Source organism: Aspergillus nidulans, chromosome II (assembly GCF_000011425.1).
Source record: "Aspergillus nidulans FGSC A4 chromosome II".
In the NCBI taxonomy this organism is placed as follows: Eukaryota; Fungi; Ascomycota; class Eurotiomycetes; order Eurotiales; family Aspergillaceae; genus Aspergillus; species Aspergillus nidulans.
In genome coordinates, this window is record NC_066258.1 from 1,272,208 (window position 1) to 1,294,153 (window position 21,946).

At 49.4% G+C, this 21,946-nt stretch overlaps 7 protein-coding genes across 7 annotated transcripts, besides 1 other annotated feature; 4 read left to right on the top strand and 3 right to left on the bottom strand.

The window, feature by feature from the left end:
- Positions 1-21,946: part of a sequence feature (contig 1.145 856..176570(1)) that runs on past both edges of the window.
- ANIA_11598 (uncharacterized protein) lies at positions 1,222-1,694 on the bottom strand (the record flags this gene model as incomplete). The annotated part of the gene is made up of 3 exons (XM_050611244.1): positions 1,222-1,236; positions 1,375-1,574; positions 1,679-1,694. 3 exons carry the CDS (start codon positions 1,692-1,694, stop codon positions 1,222-1,224), a joined length of 231 nt encoding a protein of 76 aa, XP_050467291.1.
- hapX (bZIP transcription factor HapX) lies at positions 2,530-3,957 on the bottom strand (the record flags this gene model as incomplete). The annotated part of the gene is made up of 1 exon (XM_676428.1): positions 2,530-3,957. The coding sequence occupies one exon, from the start codon at positions 3,955-3,957 to the stop codon at positions 2,530-2,532; it is 1,428 nt and encodes a 475-aa protein (XP_681520.1).
- On the top strand, positions 5,902-7,387 carry ANIA_11064 (glycoside hydrolase family 71 protein; the record flags this gene model as incomplete). Its single annotated transcript, XM_050611245.1, has 4 exons — positions 5,902-6,039; positions 6,087-6,728; positions 6,782-6,973; positions 7,019-7,387. The coding sequence occupies 4 exons, from the start codon at positions 5,902-5,904 to the stop codon at positions 7,385-7,387; spliced, it is 1,341 nt and encodes a 446-aa protein (XP_050467292.1).
- ANIA_11070 (M18 family aminopeptidase) lies at positions 7,647-9,435 on the top strand (the record flags this gene model as incomplete). Its single annotated transcript, XM_050611247.1, has 1 exon — positions 7,647-9,435. One exon carries the CDS (start codon positions 7,647-7,649, stop codon positions 9,204-9,206), a length of 1,560 nt encoding a protein of 519 aa, XP_050467293.1. The 3' UTR covers positions 9,207-9,435.
- On the top strand, positions 12,874-14,455 carry ANIA_08253 (rRNA-binding endoribonuclease). The gene is made up of 2 exons (XM_676430.2): positions 12,874-13,736; positions 13,792-14,455. Exons 1-2 carry the CDS (start codon positions 12,957-12,959, stop codon positions 14,305-14,307), a joined length of 1,296 nt encoding a protein of 431 aa, XP_681522.1. The 5' UTR covers positions 12,874-12,956; the 3' UTR covers positions 14,308-14,455.
- Positions 14,473-15,149, bottom strand: ANIA_08254 (snoRNP complex protein nop10). The gene is made up of 5 exons (XM_676431.2): positions 15,105-15,149; positions 15,033-15,045; positions 14,811-14,926; positions 14,684-14,736; positions 14,473-14,628 (listed from the first exon to the last, which is right to left on the bottom strand). The coding sequence occupies exons 2-5, from the start codon at positions 15,042-15,044 to the stop codon at positions 14,606-14,608; spliced, it is 204 nt and encodes a 67-aa protein (XP_681523.2). The 5' UTR covers position 15,045; positions 15,105-15,149; the 3' UTR covers positions 14,473-14,605.
- ANIA_08255 (uncharacterized protein) lies at positions 15,763-21,868 on the top strand (the record flags this gene model as incomplete). The annotated part of the gene is made up of 3 exons (XM_676432.1): positions 15,763-17,073; positions 17,546-17,599; positions 17,678-21,868. 3 exons carry the CDS (start codon positions 15,763-15,765, stop codon positions 21,866-21,868), a joined length of 5,556 nt encoding a protein of 1,851 aa, XP_681524.1.

The window sequence follows — 21,946 nt, forward strand, 5'->3', positions numbered from 1 at the left end:
CTAGGAGCAGACTACATACCATAAGCACTAAGATCCTTGACATCATGAAGAACCTTACGAGTAGTGTCAGATAAGCTACCGGTATTTTCTAGCAGGGCGTCGCCGAATAAGCAGCATATAAGTGCCCTGATACCAGAGAGCGAAGTGGAAGACAAGTCGGTGACCGTCTGACTAGATCACGAAGATATGACTGATTGAAGCCTGCTCTTAAGGAGGGCCACAGTCACCGTAGCTCTGACAGTAACTTCTTTAGACACTCGTGGGGCTGGGAGGACGAGGTAGCAGCTGGCTTAGCAGCTGTCTAGTTATCAGAAGGTATGCCACGGTGATTGCCAAGGGGAAGTCGGACCTGATCTTCTAGAGACCTGCGCAACACAGTAGTCCAGCGTCGACAGCTTGAAATACTGTCTGGCGGGTCGGATTGCCACCCCTCAAGACGTAGTTCGAAGACTTCTTGTTTGGGGATTCCTGTCAGGTTGGCTGCTATAGATAGACGGTGCAGCACGGGTAAAGCGAATCGCTGAGGAAGCTGAGGAAGATTTTCGTTGCAGAGAACGGCTCGCTGAACGAGGGGTAAGAGGCTTATTTTTCTTCTAAACTGAGTCCTAAAGCGTGCCACATAGTCAGATACTCTAGCTAAAGTCCTGGAAGCAAATGGGCTATGTATACAGGCTGGTCGCCTTGTGCGTTTTGACTGCAGTTGAAGAGCTCAGCACTCACCTACTAAAACAACCTACTATGCCTCCCTAAGCTTTTTGATAATCATATTCTGCTTAACAGGAGGGGACGCCTTCACTTGCCATTTTAGCTTTAGAGTATTAGGAAACTCGCAATATATATAAAGCAGCATGGGTTTATAATGTCATGTGCAATTTTATCATAATTTAAATTCCCTACATCTCACGCAGAAATGCATGCCAATAACAATAAACTAACCTAAAGTAAAGAAGAATAGCTTGTATAATTGATTCCATTGCTATAGTAACAGGGAGTGCCTCCAGAAGATATACATATATATAGCTAAGATTCTACTTGTCTCATTGTATGTCGTGACAAAGGATGCTCTGCCTACGATGTTACAGGATAATGACAGTTAATGGAATTGGAGATCATGTAAACAGATGTTCGTAAGATAAAACTAAGCACGTTGCTTAAGAAAAAAGCTGATATATCAGTGACATGACTGGTTATATGTTTAATAGAGTGTTAGGAACTATTTTGTCAGGGCAGATCAGCCTGTTAACCAGGTAAGGATACCGCTACCATGTAAGGCCAATACTAGAGCCCTGCCAGCCAACCTGATAGCGCGTAGCGGGTTACCACTGAGCAACTTGGCATAAGTATCTTCTTCAGCAAAATCAGGGCTTCACATACAATAGGGCTGGACCTTGAGATATCTAGACCTTCAGGAATGACATTGCTCATAATGAGCCGTTTGTTGCGTGCCCCAAGGAACTCGGGATACTGTGGCAAGCGCCCGCGCAGGTCGATGATTTCTGGGCTTGTCGCAGAGTCGTAGGAGTAGCATACATCCTGGTAGACCACATATCGTGCATTGGAAGAGCTGGGATCATCTGGGACTCGTGTTCCCTCGAGAGCGGCAATGCATTGTTCATAGATTTAGAGGGGATCATTGGTCAAATCGGTGCTTGGTCAAGAGTCATCTGAGCTCCCTCACTCGCGTCGTCAGGCATGCTGGAGGATAGGAGTGAAAGGTGTTGATACTCAAGTTCCGACTAGCTTGGCAGGTTGGAGGACTGCCTGGACAACAAACTGCTCCTCAACCTGTTAACAAAGTCTATAAGGGCCTATACACGCTTAATAAGGCTATCTCTCTTAGAACAAATATTATCTTATTGAAATACAATGGCACTAATAATAGCTTGCTATATATAATTCTTAAAGGGAGAGGCGCCAATCTTTTATGCTTCGAAATGGTTATAGATTACAGGTAACGAAGCACGTTTAGCTCGTTAGGGAATTGTTAAGATAGAATTTTTCTTTGCTCTGTGCAATTTTAAGTCTGTGTACTAGATGCGTTATGTAGGGTACATGGCTGGAGTACGTAGGCAGACTTGTAAAGTACCAACCCGACCATGCCTGAAGAAAAGAGAAAGAGCACGAAAAGCACACGAACGCCGTCATTCACCCGTCTAATCATAATATACCACTCCAGGTGAGTAAATCAACCGGATACGCATGTGTAGCGTAACAACATAACCAATCCAGACTCGCCTAGCCGAGTGTGCAGTAACCCCAATCCTGGTCGTATCCCTTCTATGTGGGATGAATTTTTTTTTTTGCCATCCCAGGTCCTATTCTAAAGACCGGATAACTCGAACAGGGCCGCCTGTCCCTGTTTGGAGATGATTGGCTTCAGGTTCATCCATGGAGTGAAGATTCGTATAATACAAACTCAGACGTGAATGAGTCAGGTTTGGGTATCATAACGTGGAAAAAAATAAATAAATAAATAAAAGAGAGAGAGAAGAAACGGACGAGAGCTGCGGGAAAAGACAGGCCAGGAGTCTATTTGTCGGCAAATCTTCGGTCAAAATAACGCAGCACGCCCATTACACTAGCTGCCTCGACCTCCATCGCGGCTCGCGAGGCGGGTGTGGTCTGGCTAACGTCTCTGGGATTGGGGAGGGTATGAAGTTTTGGCAGCCAAGATGCAAGTTCGTCGCTAGCGCGGGAGAAGTTCGGGTGTCGCGAGAGGGTCGTGAATGCGTCGGCGCAGGATAGGGTGAGTGGTGTGGCTGAGCGATCGGTATTTGAACGGCGGGGTGCTGAGGTGCGGCTCTGACTCTGGCAGCATCCACCGTCGCGACCTTTGCCGCCACAGCATCCAGACGGGGTGCCGCTAGCGGAGCGGGAAGCCGCCAGGGTCTTGCAAAATAAGGTTCTTCGAGGATCTGAGAGGCATGCGGCACATGTTCCTGGCCCATTAGCGCAGGGATTGGCAGCGGTTGCCTGGCTTATGGGCGGCAGAGTGACGTTATCTGAGCGTACATCACTATCTGATGGAGGGGGTGTGAACTGGGAGATGTTCTGGATTGGTGCTAGACGGTTGCTCTCAAAAGTGCTGTTTCGTCGGCGTTCTTCCTCCTGTGCAGCCATCTCAGCACAGATGCAGGGCGTGCCATCCTGGCAGAATCCGCAGGGGTCGACTGGCGGGGAGGCAACCGGGCTAGCAGCAGTGTCTTCTTCATGGTGAGGTGCAGCGAACCGGGTGGTGAAGTCGATCTCCATCTCCTCCGGCTCGGGCTTGATCTTTGGCTCTGGGGCGCGGTTCATCTCAATAGGAGGCATTCCAAACGCATCTTCAATGCATTGGCAGTGCGAGGTGGAACACCGGTTACAGCCCAATGGAACTTCTTCACCCAATTCGGACCGGCGGTCTACCGGCGAGCTCTTTTCCAACTCCATGCGAGAGGATCTTGACGAACGAGGCGGGAGGGGCACGGCATCGGTGCCGGAGGTGTTCTTCTCCGGCAGCGATGATCGCAATTCCTTGACCAGCGTCTCCCGCGCGGCTCGCTCAACGGAAACCTCTTTCTCGAGAGCATGGCACCGGTCGCGCCACCATCCCATTTCGGTCCGACACTGTTCGACCTCCCGCGAGAGGTTCGCGATTTGCTCCTTGAACGTAGCGACGTGAATCTCATGGTCGTCCTCGATGCACTTGATCTGGTCTTCGAGTTCACTGACACGGGCAGCTCGGCGTTCTCGAAAAGCTCGCTGGGCAGCACGATTCTGGGCCTTGCGCTTTGTTGGAGGCGTGTCTGTGGCCGGCTTGCGACCCGGCTTAGGACGGGGGGGAATAATCCATTCCTTCGAGGTGACGGAACCGGGCGTGCCGGGACCGGGTGACGGCGACACAGTGGGCTTGGCAACCAACGCGGGGGCCAAGGGAGCAGCTGAAGGCGCGATGGCGAGGGCTGGCTGAGCTGCCATGATTTGGACAGACAGCTATATATAATTTTCTATAGCTTCCTCAAAATAAACTGATCCGAGGTTAGCTGGCTGTGAAGTCATATGGTGGGACGGGAAGGAGAACAGCTGGAAGTGGTGGTGAACTGCCGCTTCGGCCGGAGGAGCGGAAGTGTGGCCTTCAGCAGAAGCGAGCGGGCGGAGGACTCAAGAGTGCTGAAAGAAGTGATGTTGTGTATGAAATGTTCAGCATCGAAAGAGAAGTAAAAATAAATGGGTGGGATTGGAGAGTAAGAAAGGGAAGACGGAAAGATGGAGGTTCAGGATAGGTCGGCTTTTGTCGGGTGGGAGAAGAACTGGTTTTATCATGAGCGAAGCACACGCTGCGGAATGATCAGATTAGATTGATAAAAATTCTCGTGCGGTCTGTACTCCATACCATCCGATTCCGGAGCAAAAATGCCTTGATTGCTGGTGGGTGGTGGGACCGGAATTCTGATCCTGATTGGGTCAAGTGCGTAGGGTTAAGTTATTGGAGCGGCATCAACGGCCACAGGCTACGGCTGTTTGCTCATCCATTTTGCAGCTGTAAGTGGACGTACCAGGGCGCGACTCCCGAGGTCCGTCGTTCTCTTATTTCTCCCAAGGCTTCCTGGAATACTCCATAATTTAGGGTTGAGCTCTGTCATCTTGAGATCAATACCACGCATTATCCTTCCCTTTGATAAACTGTATGAAGATGGTCTCAGCTCGAAGTTAATTGATCCGCCCGTTCAAATGCTTGTGTCATGACATGACGATTCAGTTTTTGCCGACCATGGTCGGTCGGTTTTTTTTATCTTATCTGATCAACCCGCCTTTCCTCTTTTGGACGCCCACGCCCTCCACCCCCCCAACAGACTGAGCAATGATACCAGCGCACTGGAAACCTCTCAGGATGAATGGAAGAAAAATTCTATTTCTCTTTACTAAGAGCTCTGTAATATGCCAATGAAGGCGTCTCTCGCGGGCCCCGCGGCAGACACGGCTCTAACGTAAATGGCAAATGCTGCACTCCATGCGCCGGTTCTGATCACCGAAAAACGGCGAGAGATGATTCCTCCCGCCACTTCAAGCTGGAGTGAAGGGCTATACTGTGTCATTTGATTCTTCTGGAATTGGAGGTATCCGAGTGGCCCTACTTTAGTGCTTATCGCGGTGTTGACTATTGCCAGGTGTCAGGTGCGAGTATGTAAGCAAAGTAAGCAAATATTTGGATTATGCACGGCCTGTCCTTTTGCAGGGGTATCTGTAACACGGGAAAGATATATATGGCAAATTGATGCTTCAGAGATTTACCCAATGGGGTTTCGTGGACACAGTTGTATATACTCTGTCAGATGGAGTTTTGGTGGTGCCAAGATGCCGAGACGTGTCTTATTTATCCCCTCATTCTCTCTTGTGACAACCTGCTGAAAGGTGGAAACAAAGACAAGCGTACATAATACAAAGGTAGACTTGGATTAACGTTGGCGTCATTCATGCCTAGCCATACTTTATTGAATGCTTGAGCCGCGTGCAGAATGAAGCGCCTGAATCGTCTCCTGCGGCACGTCCATGCCAGAGCGAAACCCCAACAACCGTCCTCGAGCAATGATAGTCAAGGTTGGTGGAATCTCCTTTTATTATGATTGTTCAACTACGGACTGTTTCACTTTTCATTCTCTCGTCGTCTTTGCTCATATTTGCTCATTCTCCTTCTCGAGCTGGAATGGCTCAGGCACCATGTAAGAGCACGCGCTGCTTTTTTCAGGTCTCTCCATTTGCCCACTCGGTCGGCGTCAAGTATAGCCAATTCATGGACAATACTTGATGAATATGCCTGATGGAAAGAAAGTGTGTGCAACGTGACGTCCTAGAAGCTAGGATGGTTAGAGAGCTTCCAATGATCCTATCACTTTTTACTTCTTATCATCAGTGTCCAAGAAAATGCTCATCCAACATTTCTTACCAATGTCTCTAGTTCTACCATTAGTGCATTCTCAGCCCCCGATTGCCTTTGCCCAGGATGTGCCACAAACGCCTATCGCTTCCTCAGAGCCGCTGAGTGTCTTCGCCCATTTTCTGGTAAGTGAACCCCGGAGACGAAACTTCAAGCCGTGTTGACGGTCCAGGTTGGAGTTGCAGGGTCCATGTCACCGGCCGAGTGGGAGCACAATATCATCGCAGCCCAGGAAGCTCACATAGACGGATTCGCCCTAAACATCGCTCCGCAAGACGATTACACCGACCAGGTCCTGCAGACAGCTTATGAAGCTGCGGAGAGAATAGGCGACTTCTCACTTTTCATCTCATTCGACTATGAATCCGGGGGCGCATGGCCCGTAGATCGGGTCATCAGCACAATCAACAGGTACAAGGGCAGGCCAGCCCAGTATCTTTACAAGGGAAAACCATTGGTATCCACCTTTGAGGGCTCGAAGAGCTCAGATGACTGGCCAGCCATAAAACAAGCTACGGGCTGCGTGTTTGTTCCGTCGTGGACGAGTCTCTCCCCTTCGCGACTTTACACTGTTCACGGTACAATTGACGGTGCCTTCAGCTGGGACGCTTGGCCGGTTGGAGCACAAGAGAAGGATACGTCAAGCGACAAGGCATGGATGAATGCGCTTTCTGGCAAGCCGTACATGATGGCTGTTTCTCCGTGGTTCTACACGAACCTTCCCCAGTGGAATAAGAACTGGCTGTGGCGTGGCGATGATTTGTGGCACTACCGCTGGCAACAAGTAATTGACTTGCAGCCGGCAATGGTTCAGGTAAGTAAAGAATCTTCTGGACGCGAAAGTGCTGACAAGGCTGCTCTATGCAGATTCTTAGCTGGAACGACTACGGAGAAGCGCATTACATCGGACCCATCTACGAGCCAGGAATTCCAGAAGGTGCATCATGGTTCGTGAAAGGATGTCCCCACGACGCTTGGCGGGAATTTCTACCTCATTATATCGACGCCTATCGTCGACGGAGTGCAATGTTCCGCGAACGCGCGTCGAATCCCGCCACGGTAACCTCGTTCGCTCCTAGACGTCCTCTCTCATATACGGACAAGATCGTGTATTGGTATCGACTTAACCCGAGTCACTCCGGAAGCGCTGATGGCACGACGGGGAATAACCCGAATATGGGCCAGCCTGGATTGGATCCGGGAGAAGTGTCGCAGGATCGAGTGTTTGTCAGTGTGCTGGTCACGGAGCCGAGCCAGGTGCATATTCAGATTGGGCCTGCAGCATCTAGAGTCTTGATTGCAAAGGAGTCCGGAGTAAATCACTATTCCGTGCCTTTCGACGGACATTCAGGGCCGGTGAGGATTGCGATTGTCCGACATGGTAGAGAAGTTAAGACCGCAACAGGGCCTGCTATAACGGAAGAGTGCACGGACGGTAAAGTAAATTGGAATGCATTTGTAGGATCAAGTTAATCGATATAAAATTGTACTAGACACTAAAAGCGTTGGGATAAATGGTATCTAGATAACTTGTATGATGTTTGCAATATCGGGGCCTGTTATCGCCAGGCCCGGCCTCCCAGCCACTGATAAGCGTCACTCCTCAGTTCTCCGCATGACCGCATCTTCCTTCGCTCTTCTCCAACTCTCCTCTCTGTCGATGTCCTCTTCACCATCTCTCTTGTTTCCATATCCTTAGCCTTTCTATTGCATTTTTATTTATCTTTTGAATATGGCCAAGAAAATTCTGTCTGACATCCACCACCATGAGTCTAACTTGGCTTACCGCCAGTATGCCCAGCTGCCTGAAACCCTCCACCTCAACTACCAGCCTCCTACTGCTACTGCAACCCCCGCCGCACACACCAGCCCGATCCCAGAGGCAATCAACCCCGACGATTACTCGCAGGCTTACTGCGATTTTATGACTGAGCATCCCACCATTTTTCACGCAGTCGATGGCTTCTCTAAGCAACTCGAAAGCAAGGGATACAAGTACCTATCCGAGCGGGAATTATGGACGCCGCAGCTCAAACGCGGAGGAAAGTACTATACGACTCGCAATGGAAGCTCGTTGATTGCGTTCTCTGTCGGCCCCGAGTATAAGAGTGGGAATGGCCTCGCTATCATCGCCGGCCACATTGATGCCCTCACGGCGAAGCTCAAGCCCGTCTCAAAACTTCCCAATAAAGCTGGATACATTCAGATGGGAGTTGCTCCTTATGCCGGCGGTCTGGGCAAGACATGGTGGGACCGTGATTTGTCTATCGGCGGGAAGGTTCTCGTTCGTAACGCTAGCACCGGCAAGGTTGAATCCAAGCTAGTCAAGTTGAACTGGCCGATTGCTCGCATCCCAACGCTAGCCGAACACTTTGGCGCTCCTTCGCAGGGGCCATTCAACAAGGAAACACAGATGGTACCTATCATTGGAGTCGACAACTCTGATCTTTTCCAGTCTACCACTCCAGCGGCAGACGAGGGCATCGAACCCGGCACCTTTGCCTCTACGCAGCCCCCAAAACTCATCAAAGTGATCTCCAAGGAACTTGGAATCACAAACTACAGCAGCATTCTCAGCTGGGAGCTAGAACTTTATGACAGCCAGCCTGCACGTATCGGCGGTATTGACAAGGATTTTATCTTCGCCGGCCGCATCGATGACAAGCTCTGCTGCTACGCCGCACAGGAAGCCCTCATGGCTACCTCCGACCACACCTCTCCCTCTTCCATCAAGATGGTCGGTTACTTTGATGATGAGGAAATTGGTAGCTTGCTCCGTCAGGGTGCCCGCTCCAACTTCATGTCTAGCGTCATCGAACGCATTGCACAATCCTTTGCAACATCATATGGACCCGATCTCCTTGCCCAAACCGTTGCAAAGAGCTTCCTTATCTCTTCTGATGTCATCCACGCTGTCAATCCCAACTTCTTGAATGTCTATCTCGAGAACCACGCGCCTCGTCTCAATGTCGGCGTCTCCGTCTCCGCAGACTCAAACGGCCACATGACTACCGACAGTGTCAGCTACGGCTTCATCAAGCGCGTTGCTGAAAAGTGCGGCTCTCAGCTGCAGGTCTTTCAAATCCGAAATGACTCCCGAAGCGGCGGAACCATTGGGCCCATGACCAGCTCGCGGATTGGAATGAGGGCCATTGATGTCGGTATCCCACAGTTGAGCATGCATAGCATTCGCGCCACCACAGGGAGTCGCGATCCTGGGCTGGGTGTCAAGCTGTTTAAGGGGTTCTTTGATTACTTTGAAGAGGTGGATCGTGAGTTTTCTGATTTTTAGGTTGTGACTCTTGTTTTCTGTCGAGGGGTGCTGTCGCGCTGCTTGGCCGTGTCTAGTTTGGTTTGCATGATTTTGGTGCTAGGGTTGAAGTGCTTGGGCATTAAGAACCTCATTTAGAATGGTGACTTCTTTGTATACGGGGTTCGGAGTCCGTCTATAGAGGCATGTGTAAGGATAAAAATCGAATCCTACATAATTCCAGGCTATGCACTTGAACAGACAACATCTAGATTCTAGGCACGTCAAACCATACAATATATTAAGAGGCTTCCGTCTATTTGATGCTCCACCCGGCACGAATCTCAACAGTAAGCCCCGTAGTCTACTCCGTACTTCTTGCCTGCCGAAGGAGAGGATGGAGATGAGGGTGACGAATGCGTTGTTTTCACCAGTGCCCCAATGACAGTTGCATTATCCTCAATTTAATCAGCCCCGTCTCCTTCCAGTTCCACCCCAGCCTTTGGAGCAGTCCGGGCAATGCTCTCGCGACACTTACTGTCATGATCCCCCTACATAAACACACGGCTTCGCAGCCCCAGCCCCAGCCCCATTCAGGGCCAAAAGCCTAGACTGATCCGCATCCCACTCACAACTCCCATGTTCCAAATCATTGATGTGCGTTGTGATTGTAGTAGAAATGCCCATTCCCCCAATGCTCCAGAAAACTGGCGGCCGGGGTTCTTGCCCAACTGTAAGCGCTAGGCTCCGAGATAATCTCTTAGACTTGGATTTCGATCTGTATCTGGGGTTGCTGTGCGATGAGAGGAGTTGTGGAATCATACGGGAAAGCAGGGGCCGCAGAGTCGGTAGGCAGGCGCAGACTATGCCGACGTTGCATTCCACTGCGGACCAGGTTGCGGCACCGACGTTGTCATCTGCTTGTCGTTAGTAGGGGTTTTTTTGGGTTGATGGAGGGACGTACAGGTTGGGTCCGAAGAGTCAGCGATTCTTTTTAGGGACATCAAACGGCAAATGCTTGTTATGCAGACGCTAGAATTACTCAGGATTAGCAGATGCACACACCGACCATGGAACAGAAAACGTACAAACCCCCCACCGCAAAAATTGCAATAAGAGCAACTCTCTGCTTCCTTGGCAAATCAAGACTATACAAGGCAGGTATAGGGATAACTAGGATAGCAAGGTCCGTCGCAATATGCATTGAAGCATTGGAGAACCACAGAGCCTTCGAACTGAGACATGATCCCGGGATTGTTGGGTCCCAGAAACGTGCTACTGGTATGCAGTTCAAGAACCCGCTAAGCACAGCCCATGTGCCGTATGTGACGAGGATCCCTATCATGGTCCAGCAAATGCGGCGCATGCATCTGGACGGAAAGACGCGAAAGTATTGCATCAGAATCGATGCCTTCGCGCAGAGGAGCGCGGCGTTGTAAAAAGGGATGCTTAACCAGAAGGCCTGTTCAGCTCATCTGTTAGATCACGGTCAATTGAGCCGTACGGCTTATATCGGTACCTTCATCTGCTTTAAGAGGATCGGAGTGGGGATGTCGACCAAGTGCATGCCCATACCGTTTAAGGCTTCCACTAAAAAGGAAGACATGAAGAAGAATGAGAGGATCTGTCTAGATTTATTAGCAATTGTTGTAGTTGTAAGTTTGTCATATGCTGTACCAAAGCAATTATTATCACCCAGTCATTAGCTTCCATCCGTTTGATCAGCTTTGTCCGGGTGTATACTCGAGCGAGGACTAAGAATGCCGCAAGGCTAGTAAAGACGATACTGATAACCAAACCCTGAGTTCCGGAAGGAGAAAGGTAATTCTTCACTTGGTGGTTGCGAGGAATGATCCAATATCGAAGTGATACTGCCATTCTTGCACATGAATAGAGTCAACAAACGACTTCTGGTTGAGTTATTGACTGTTCAGGCTAGGCCTTATCATCGGTATAACAGGAGCTGCAGGAGATATAACATAAAATGCAAAGGGTTTGGAGAAAACATCGAATGAAGAACCGGAAAAGCCTGAACATGACGAGAAACAGGCGTAGGATAAGCACACAGCATCTTGTGGACAGAGGCGTCAATGGAAATGGATAACGAACAGGTCACTAAGCGGCTTGAACGCAGCCCATCTTTCGAGTAAAATGACTGAAGGAAAGCAATACCTGAAGAGACAATAAAGCAAGAGCGAGAAAAAGCATACAACCAAAGCTACAGTCAAATGAGGAAATACTTCAAAGTTGGGTTGCCCAGATACGGACTCAGATTGACTGACAGGGCTGCACCTGATGGCCACAAATGCTAGGAAATCAAACTTTCTCCGGGGACTGGTGCTGAATTAAGTGACGAGTCGTATAAGCCACTGCTAATGTCTTGTACTGTCGGGAAAAGATTGGCGAGTAAGAGATGTTCATTGGACAGCCAAAAACTGGACATTTCAAAACTCTGCTGCTGCATGGACGAAGACCGGTCTCACGTGGTGTACGTCCCATGCAAAGGGCATATCGTAGGCTAATCCGGTAAGTTTGCTGCTCTGCATTATACCTCGAAGAGTGAGTCTTGCAGGAAGTTACATGCAGCCGTTCCTGATCCTGGAAGGGCTGTGACGGAGGAACTGATGGGTGATATGCTTTCGGCAAGCCTGTCCATGATATAACACACGCCCGAGAATATGAATTGACTGAGACATAATGCAGACTTATCTTTGTCCAGACTTTGTCCCGGAACAGTATGTCGTCTTGGGTTATCCATATCGTTGGAGTCAAGGTGTTGGGACCTGTCAAACGCGATACCTCGATATCGTCGGCTTGTGCAGCGTCGTGGCGCATGCACATGCATGTTATCCTGAAAGAACTCCATTTTCTATTCCTGGTGTTTAATTCAAGGTACGAATTCTTGGGAAAAATAGCCGAACAGATATCCTGATTCGTGGGAAGAAAGTGGATGTATCATCTTGGGTTTCCAGAGAACTGCGGCTTTCCTGACCATCTGGTCTGGAACTTCAGCAAGCAAACATAGGGCTGTCTGGTTAGGCCTGAATGTCTGCTGTCATCCGATTGAATCTCACACGTGTCGAATTCTCCGAGCAGCATACGTGACGTCCAATTTCCGTATCTGGAGCTCTTCGTCCTCCACCGTATCTAGGTGTATATATCATTAAGGGCGGACTCGCACTATCTTAGGATCAGCTAGTCAATTGAAAAGATCCTTTGCTGTTCGTGAAAGCGATAAGTATCATCTCAAGCAACAGCCGCGCGGCTTTCGAGGAGACTTACCAACAACGGGCGAACGTCAGGTGACAGCCATTTATACTGTCATGCTTAGAAGAAACCATGTATAAGGGCTAGCCACAGTCCGAGCAGAGTAGAATAGGATAACTGAAAGAAAAGGTTGCCCTTGAGCATGACGGTTGGGTACAGTATATATTGTCAGCCGCATGATTAGGGTAGAGCAAATCGAAATTTACTGAAACCTGTGCTGGTTAGTCAAGCTGAATTCACAAGCTATATGTTTGAGAAAATGGTCAACGTCTGAATAGACAATAAGTAACACGGTTGAGGAGTTGTGATTCATAGCTGGAGAGCCTAGTATACTGTGAGTCTACTCTGCGCACTGCTCCTGTAGAGTTCCGATAAGATAAAAGGCACCGCACGGGCCACTAAAAATTCCAACAATTTCAAACCCACTACCACCGCAAACTTCACGCCCCGCAACACCAGAGTCCTCACGCTGCGTTGAATCTAGATTGAGGTATCTGGTCTTTTCTAAACGTCAAACTATTCAAAATGGTAGAAAATACCACCACAAAATCGGTTCACACGATCGTCCTTGACGCCGGTCCCATCCTTAAGAATAACCCCCCGCTTTCTACCTTACTGTCAAGATGCGAAGAACTCGTTACCACGCCCTCTGTTGTCGCTGAAATCCGTGATCCCGATGCGCGCCAGCGACTTGAAACGATGTACCTACCGTTCCTCAAACAACGCACCCCGTCTCCCAAAAGTTTCGCTGTGCTGAGCGAGTTCGCGAAAAAAACCGGCGACAGGGCCGTGCTGAGCAGGACCGATATCGAGGTCTTGGCTCTAGCATATGAGCTTGAGTGCGAAAGGAACGGTGGAGATTGGCGACTGCGTAGCGTGCCCGGACAGAAGCGAGTGAACGGCAAACCTCCTGTGAAGCCGGTCGAACAGCAAGGGGGACAGCAACCCGAAGGTACTGCGACAACGGACGAGATTGCTGAAGACCCCGCAGTGAAGGAGGTCACTGAAGACCTAAAGGCCACGACACTTGAGACCAAGGAGGACGAGTCTAACACTGAGCATCCGAGGGGGGCGGAACCCGAAGCAGCAGAAGATAATCAGGCGGCTGATTTGGCCGTTCAAGATTCTCAAGATGAAGATGAGGCCGGAGAGGTGGAAGACGGAGCAGCCTCTGAGTCAGATGGCGGCGAGTGGATTACCCCGTCAAACCTGAAGAAGCGACAAGCCCGCGACGAAGTTGGCGACGCGACCGCCGCTTCTGAGGTCAAGGTAATGCAAGTTGCTACAATGACAACCGATTTTGCGGTTAGTTTCAGCCCTAACCCAGCTCTTAGGCTGGAGACGTAACTAACAATCTCAGTGTCAAAACGTGCTGCTACAAATGAACCTTAACCTCTTATCCACAGCTACACTGCAAAGAATTTCACACTTGAAGTCTTTCATCAAACGCTGCCATGCCTGCTTTTCTACGACTAAGGATATGAACAAACAGTTCTGCCCACGATGTGGCGGAGATACTCTCACGCGTGTATCCTGCACAACCGATTCTAGCGGGCAGTTCAAGATGCATTTGAAGAAAAACATGCAGTGGAACAACAGAGGAAATGTGTTTAGCGTTCCTAAGCCTGTCCATGGCAGCGCCAGCGGGAAGTGGAAGGGTGGTGGTGGTAAAGGCGGCTGGGGCACAGAGCTGATTTTCGCCGAAGATCAAAAGGAGTATGTCCGGGCCACCGCGGAACAAAGTCGGAAGCTTCGTCGGGAACGAGACCTGATGGATGAAGATTACCTTCCGGGCATCCTCACTGGGGAACGAAACAAGCAGACCGGTCGTATTAGGGTTGGAGCCGGTAGGCATGTCAACTCCAGGAAGCGGTGATACTCTTCTTCCCTTTAAATGCATTATGTGGAACGGAGTTTGGTGCACAAAAGTTATGATAGTCTCCGGGTATAATTAGGGTTATATTTATGATGTGAATGACTCATAGACTATATAGCCAGAAGCAATGACAATGTCTGTTTACGTATACGATGAGTGAAGCTGCCTTGAACGAAGTGATTGGTATTGGAAAATCCGAAAATCTCGTATCATCTTGATCCGTATTGAACACCATTCGCCAGCAAATGAAGCAGAAACCCCCTTTTTATATTACTCCGTCATATTGACTTCTCCGGCTCTATAGCTGCGCAGCCTCTTTGTCTAAAGATACTAGTCAGCCTTTGCTTTAGGCATTAAAAGGGACTAATCAACATACCAGCCTGCTGGGTAAGCAGAAGGCCATATCTCTTCTTCAGCGTAACACGGTGACTTTTTTTAAATAACTGTTAGCACCTTCTGAGAAACACAAGTACAATCGAGTTCTTGCTGAGTCGGGAGCTTACCGAGAATACTTGTCGTCCGGAGAAAAGCGAGCGGGGTGAGCGCTCTTTGTGACCTCCCCGGTGGGAGTGACCTTCTTCAGGGTATAAACCCGCTTTCCATCCTGGTCCAAAGTATACTGATTGAGGTCTTAGTACTTGCACGAAAAAAGCATCGAGCCCGCACGCAAAAGCAGTCGAAGGGTATAATGCCGGCGGTCTGAAGGACGGGGTTTAGGTACATACCATAAGATGCATCCTATAAACATTGTTAGCCGTTTGTGACAGAGATAATTAGTATCAATTAGGGAGGCTCACTTGACGGATAGGTCTTGAAGTAAACTCAAAATTGAACTGCGCAATCTGTAGCTCTGCTAGACAAGACTTGACGCGGTGCAGGAAATTTTTGGAAGATTGAGCGGTGCACGGACCATTTAGTTGGGCTGAGTCATCACCATAGCCCTTTTTAACCGCGCTGAGTCGCTGATGGTTTAATTTTTTTTACTTCCGCACCCCAACGAAGAACTTGAGGACGATGTCGATGACAGAAGTAAATGGATGAGGTTGATTAAGCTTAAACATCCCAATACTTCAACATGACACTTGATGTAGTGCATGTTACTCATCGCTAGCCCAATCAAATCTCCTGTCCCCCTCCGCGGTGCTGGCTATCCCGTCGGGCTTGATACCCCAGAAACACAGCTTTTCTGGTAAGCCTCATTCTAGAATCTCTGGCACTCAGAAGGGGTGTTTGCGATTGTTCCGGTGATGACGCCATTTAAAGCTAAGGCAGTAGCAACCTTGATTTCTTCGCTGCTGTCGATGATTGCTTTTATTCAGACTACAACGGTATCTGAGGAACATATATCGCATCACTTCTTTCTGAGGCACGAGATGTTCGCTGTAATGAAGAAATGCCTTGCTGATTATTCATTCCGTAGTAGATACTGAGAGTTCAATTGAATAGTTTTTCACAATGACTTCCCAACCATCTAATATCGCTCCCTCTGCCCCGGATCAAGCTGTTCCTGCAAAGCCTCGGCCACCGAGACGCCAAAGGCCAGACTATAGGCACATTCACCGTTTCCCTCTCCCTCTTCCTGTTCACCCTCTTCCTCCTCTAATCCTGCACAACCCACTTTCTGTTATCAGTGTACTACTCTCTTACCTCACCTACTTTATTGCCCCTCCTCACGATCATGTCCATTCTGCCTATTTCGACTTAAATACGTCGTCGGTTCATGTTACCGACGAGAAGACCGTCCGAGCTTTGTGGGAAATGGGTTTCTTTGGAAAGGGAAGTCTAAGTAGAAGTGAGCCAACCTGGCTGGAACAAGAGAAAACGCGGAGAGGACTGCTCGGCGGCGTCACCAGTGAAGAGGTTACTCGCCAGCGAAGGGCCGAGCGACGTGAACTGAAACTACAGCGAGCAAGGTCGGAAAAGCTAATCATCGAACAACGACTTCAAGCGGAAGCTGCTGCAAGAGAAGGTCGTACACTTCTGGACGCTCAGGCCGATCTGTTATCCGTTTCCGGCGTCACGAATGGCGCTGCCATAACTACAGAAAAGTTTTCTGTAAAAAAGGCGAGAGAATCCAAGTTCCTCGAGGCACGGCAATTGGCAGAACGAGATAGGGAGGCTGCTAGCAAAAACGTTCGATTTGCTACCGTTGAAGGGGACACCGCAGACCGCACAGTCATCAATCTGCGTGACCCTTCTGGGGAACTGGCCATAACAAATGAAGAACACCTCCAACTTTCCAACGAGGAAGCATTTTTCCTCGTATACGGATTAGGCGCTTTGCACATCTTTGACCATGACCTCAAGACCGTGCTCTCCCCTACTTCTTTACTTAGAACGCTTTGTCACCATTCATATTCGCCTCCCCGGGATCTATCGATGGACTTGAAAACCGACGACCCATTCCTTGTCTCTTACGTTGTGTACCACCATTTCCGCTCTCTAGGATGGGTTGTACGCTCCGGTGTAAAATTCGGAGTGGACTATCTCCTATACTACCGAGGACCCGTTTTCTCGCATGCCGAGTTCGCTGTCGTGGTGATTCCATCGTATGACCATCCATATTGGTCTGAAACAAAAGACCGCAAAGCAGAGTGCGCTCGTAAACAGTCACGCAGCTGGTGGTGGTTTCACTGTGTCAATCGTGTTCAGGCCCAGGTGAAGAAGACGCTTGTGGTCTGTTACGTGGAAGTCCCACCACCAACCCAGATGCTGGATGCCGCTTCGTCCAGTATCGACATTGGAGCATTGTTATCTCGTTACTCTGTGAGAGAGCTCATCATTAGGCGCTGGGTACCGAATCGTACTCGTGATTGATTATGGCAAATTCTGGAAAGACGGAACTCTAGTGTCTTGAAGTTGGTGTAACTATTCGTAACGATTGAGGCATATCAAGGCTTGATACCTGGAAGTCAAGTTCATTCGCAATCCAGTGCAGATTCACACAAGAAGTCGCTATTCCATATACTCCACAATATCCTCTAAATTCTACTCAGCTTCTCTAAGATCAAGAATGCTAAATGTCGGTATATGCTTCTAACCAAAAGTGGCAATATTACAGTAGCTAATCACGTGGTCGACGCGTTCTCGCGTTTGGTTCCGACCACTTCATTTGAAATGACCACATCTCGGAGCATTCTGCAAGTCTTCGGCAGCTGTAAAAAAGGCAGAGAAACAATGTCCGAACCTTCTTCTTTGATAAATTGTTAAACTGGTGGAAATGATGATGGAAACGCAGGACGACAGCTGGAGCATTGATATCGCAAAGCTGCAACGCGACGCGCTGGGTTTAGTGAGTTCTTACAGGTTAAATTCTGGCCAACGATCCCTGCAACTAACCAACTCCATTCCTTTGCCTAAGGATTCTCAGCAACTCTTCAAGTATCCTGACGCAATTGGGAACTGTAGTTCACCAGTTTCTCATGATTCAATAACTGTGCCGATCCCGAACGATCACATTGTGACTTCCGCTCCTCCAAAAGTGACCGGCGAGTCCCCCGTGCATGGAGGCTCCATAGGGCTGGATACAAACCATAATGTTACAGAGCCGCTAGACACGAATCAACCGTCTCCTGAAAGAGCAACACAGCCCTCTTCTACGGGGCAAGCTGCTGCAAAAATGGGTTCTGCCGAGACCATACCTTCAGACACCCAGGTCATATCCCAGTCGGTATACGACGAAATCATCCGGAAGAACAAAGAGGCTGGAAACGAGGAACCTGACAGCAATCTTCTTGACCGAAATACGCTCATGACTTTGCAAGAAGGCGGTAGTGGCAATTTAGACCTGCTTTCTGGCTTCGACGCTGCTCAATTACAAGCACCGAATACTGACGAGAATGACGATCAAAACAGCTCCAAGTTAGGAGAGTCCTCGCCTCTCTCATATGAGCGCAATAATTTTCCCGAGTCTCAACGGTTCCTTGCGAAGACCCCTTTGGCGACGAAGCAGGGTCAACTTGAGACTGATTCTACGGCTTCTCCTTTAGTCTCTCGAAACCCATTAGCATCTGACCTCGAGTCAGCAAGCGGGGTAATGGCATTGAGTCAAGTATTTAAGGCCACGCAGGCGCCTTCGTCTCCCCTTGTAAATGGCTTACAATCGGATCTCTTGTCTGATCGGCCGTCGCCCAATATCCCGATACAAAACCGCCCGCTTGCGCCGTCATTTTCCTCCCCATTAAACAATATCGCGGCAACGTTTCCTCGTGACTCGTCGGACACGCAGCTCAACTATGTCACGCTGAGAGAATCACAGACAAGTAGAAATGACATGGCTAGGGGAAGAATGACGCGTTCCGCAGACCATATATATTCTGATGGCTGCAGCGACGGTGGATTCGGCAAGGAGCCTCTTTACACTGAGCGCAGGAAACGTGAAGGGAGGACTGATGAGGAGAATGCCGCACAATTTTCGATGGTCTCGGCTTCTGCAAGGCCTCCTAGCGATATCGAAGCACGGAAAAGAAGACGAGCCACCTCATTATCGCGGAAAACGAAACGGTGCGATATGGAGGGAAACTCTACTGCGGCAGTTCAGCTGGAGCAGGAAGGGATTAGTTATGACCTACAGGCTGTAGGGACGAGTGAAGAAGAGACAGAACAGGAAGAGGAGTTACCAAGGCCTACGCCGCAATCTCAGGTTCCCCATCCCTCAACAGAAGAGGACAAGGAAAATTGCGATGATCCACCGGCTATCATACCACACACTGGGAGCGCTCATGACCGGCTTTCTCAAGCTCTTTCCTTGCATGAAGGTTTGACCGGCACTCATAGAATGCCTGCTCAGACAGTCTCAGGCGGACACACACCTGTACGAAACGATGACCTGAATCCCGGTACAGTTGACGTGGTTAGATCTTCACCAATCTCCGTGGTGAAAGATTCACAGTGGTCTCCTGAGCGTGATGATGTAAAACCAGCCGACCGGACAATTGTGGGAAGCCCTAGTGATCAAGGCCAAACCCGCTTTCGCGGCCCTCAGTGGCAAAGCGTGGCAGCGGCGGGACACGGGCGTGGTATATTATCACCTGCTGATCAGCCTTTTGCCCAAGAACTTCAGATCTGTAGTCAGAATGCCCCTTCTGCCATTCTTCGCCCAGAAATCGCCGATATAGCGAGGATATCAAATCCATCTCTGGAGGGGTCTGGGGGTGCAAATGCAAATATGCATCGCTTGAGGAAAGCAACAAACGAACCCGAGAATGGGAACATGGCGCTGATTTTCGGCGCCCGAGAAAAATCTTCTTCAATGCCGTCGTGTGTCGCGGAAACCCCTGTTCATCGCCGACAAAGAGCATCTAACGATCTACCACATTTTGCCACTATTCCAGAGACTAGCCCAACCCGTTTGGATAACGGGGCCTGGATGAGTGATGGGGACAACGACGCTGCAAATCAGGAGGATGATGATTTGCCTCTTCCATATCCAAAGGCAATGGAAGATGCCCATAAGCCACATCAATTTATGTCTCAAAGCTCATCTCCAGTTAAACGTTTGCTCAATTCAAAGATCCTATCAAGCCCAAGCGGAAGGCAGCGGAGGGCTCTGACGGAAATAGCGGCCGATGCTTCTCCTCAAGTTGGGGCTACTATTGATGTCAATATCGACATCATGTCTGTTGAAGACTATGAATTTAGGGATGCTATTGCACAGTCTCCCATTCGTCCACGAAAGAAGCGGCGTAGCAATGATGGTCGGAATATCCCAGCGTCGGATCCAATCATTCCTGTTACGCCCCGCGCAGAATCTCACTTCACTCCTCCACGGGAGGATGATGAGATGGTATTGGCTTTGCCCTCGCAACCCGCAAACCCCACGAACCAGCGTCAAAGCACATCCTTACGGCGGCCGAAACCTTCAAGAAGGGCCGGGTCTATCTGGGACACGGAAGATTCTCCTAAATTCCGGTTATCAAGTAAAGAAAGGTCTAAACTGTTTGCCCGCTCACAAGCTCGAGAGCGTCAGCCTCCACCGGCGCCGAAGCCAGAGCTACAAGAGGCACCTCAACCCACGCCTGTTCCATCTCGAGCCCATGTGGAAATTACCTCGACTCCAATTCATGAAGCACCAAGTAGTAACCTGGCTATTGAGGAGAGCACGGGCTATATAGGCCAGCGACCTCCCCCTGATAATTCTATATTGGTACCAAACCAGGTTCTTGCACCTTGGAGGGGCCAAAAGAGGGCCTATTATCCAGCAGTTTGCTTAGGAACGCCTTTTGGGACATCACAGGATCAGTACATGGTCAAGTTCGAAGACAGTGCCCCAGTTGAAGTGCCAAAAGGTGCTGTCAAGAGGCTTGAGTTGCGAATCGGCGATGCTGTTAAAGTTGATATGCCACATATTCCCAAGATTACGCACATTATCAGAGGGTTTGCGCATAAGCTCAGCGCAGAAGATGCCGTTAACGCAGTCACAGACATATATGGGCATGCGACGCTTGTTGTAGGGCCAAAACAACGCAAGAGCCTTACGAACAGTGGGCTAGTAGGCCCTGAGAATGTTATTAATGTTCCTGTCTCACGAATTTACTTGGATACTATACTGTGGAACAAAATAAGGGATCGGCCTTATACTTACACTTCCGGCTCTGAAGGCTTAATGAGCAGACTACAAACTCCTCCAGACAGACGCATCGCACAAACTCCACCTAGCACAAGGCTATCTCGCAGCCTCCGTCCCTCAGATGGCCTATTTTCCGGCATGGTATTTGCCGTGTCCTATGGTGATAAGAGCGAGGCCAAATATCGCGTTACAAAGATGATCCTGGAAAATGATGGACGGATTTTAGATGATGGCTTCAACGAATTATTTGAGCTTCCATCATATGCCCCAATTGCAACGCCGACGGGAGCAACAGCTTCCCAGCCAACAGAACTGGATTCTCATCTTCGTCTTAAACCTGGTGTTGAAAATGCTGGCTTTGCGTGTCTAATCGCAGACAAACACTCCCGTCGTCCGAAATACATGCAGGCACTGGCTCTCAATATTCCTTGTCTCTCAGACCGTTGGGTAGAGGATTGCGTTGCTAAAGGCCAGGTAATGGATTGGGAAATGTACCTTCTCCCTGCTGGTGAATCATCATACCTCAATGGGGCAACGAAGTCGAGAATCCTCACGCCCTACCCGGCGACTAGAGCACGACTCTCCAAGACTATCTCATCGCGGCCAAATCTTCTAAACGGGCAATCTGTCTTGCTTATTACAGGCCGCAACGGGAAGGTAGACGAGGAACGAAGAAAAGCCTACATCTTCCTAACATATGCTCTGGGTGCATCGAAAATCAAACGTGTTCCTGATATACAATCTGCCCGGGCAGCCCTCCAGAAGCAGCTACAGGACGGGCAGGAAACATCTTGGGACTGGGTCTATATTGATGACGACGACAAAGCAGCCAAGGTTTTGGCGGCTGGATCCCTGCCATCAAAAAGACGGAAAAATTATAGGCTCACAGAAACAATCAGTGGAGATGACCTGGGCCTAAATAGCAATGTCCGGGTTGTGGGCAACGAGTTTGTCTGTCAGAGTTTGATTCTTGGACGGCTGGTAAATTATTGACTTGCCCGGAGTGAATTATTGTCTCACTTATTGTAATCTTATGGTTGCCATTCAGTCTGGTGTTCTATGTGGCAGCAT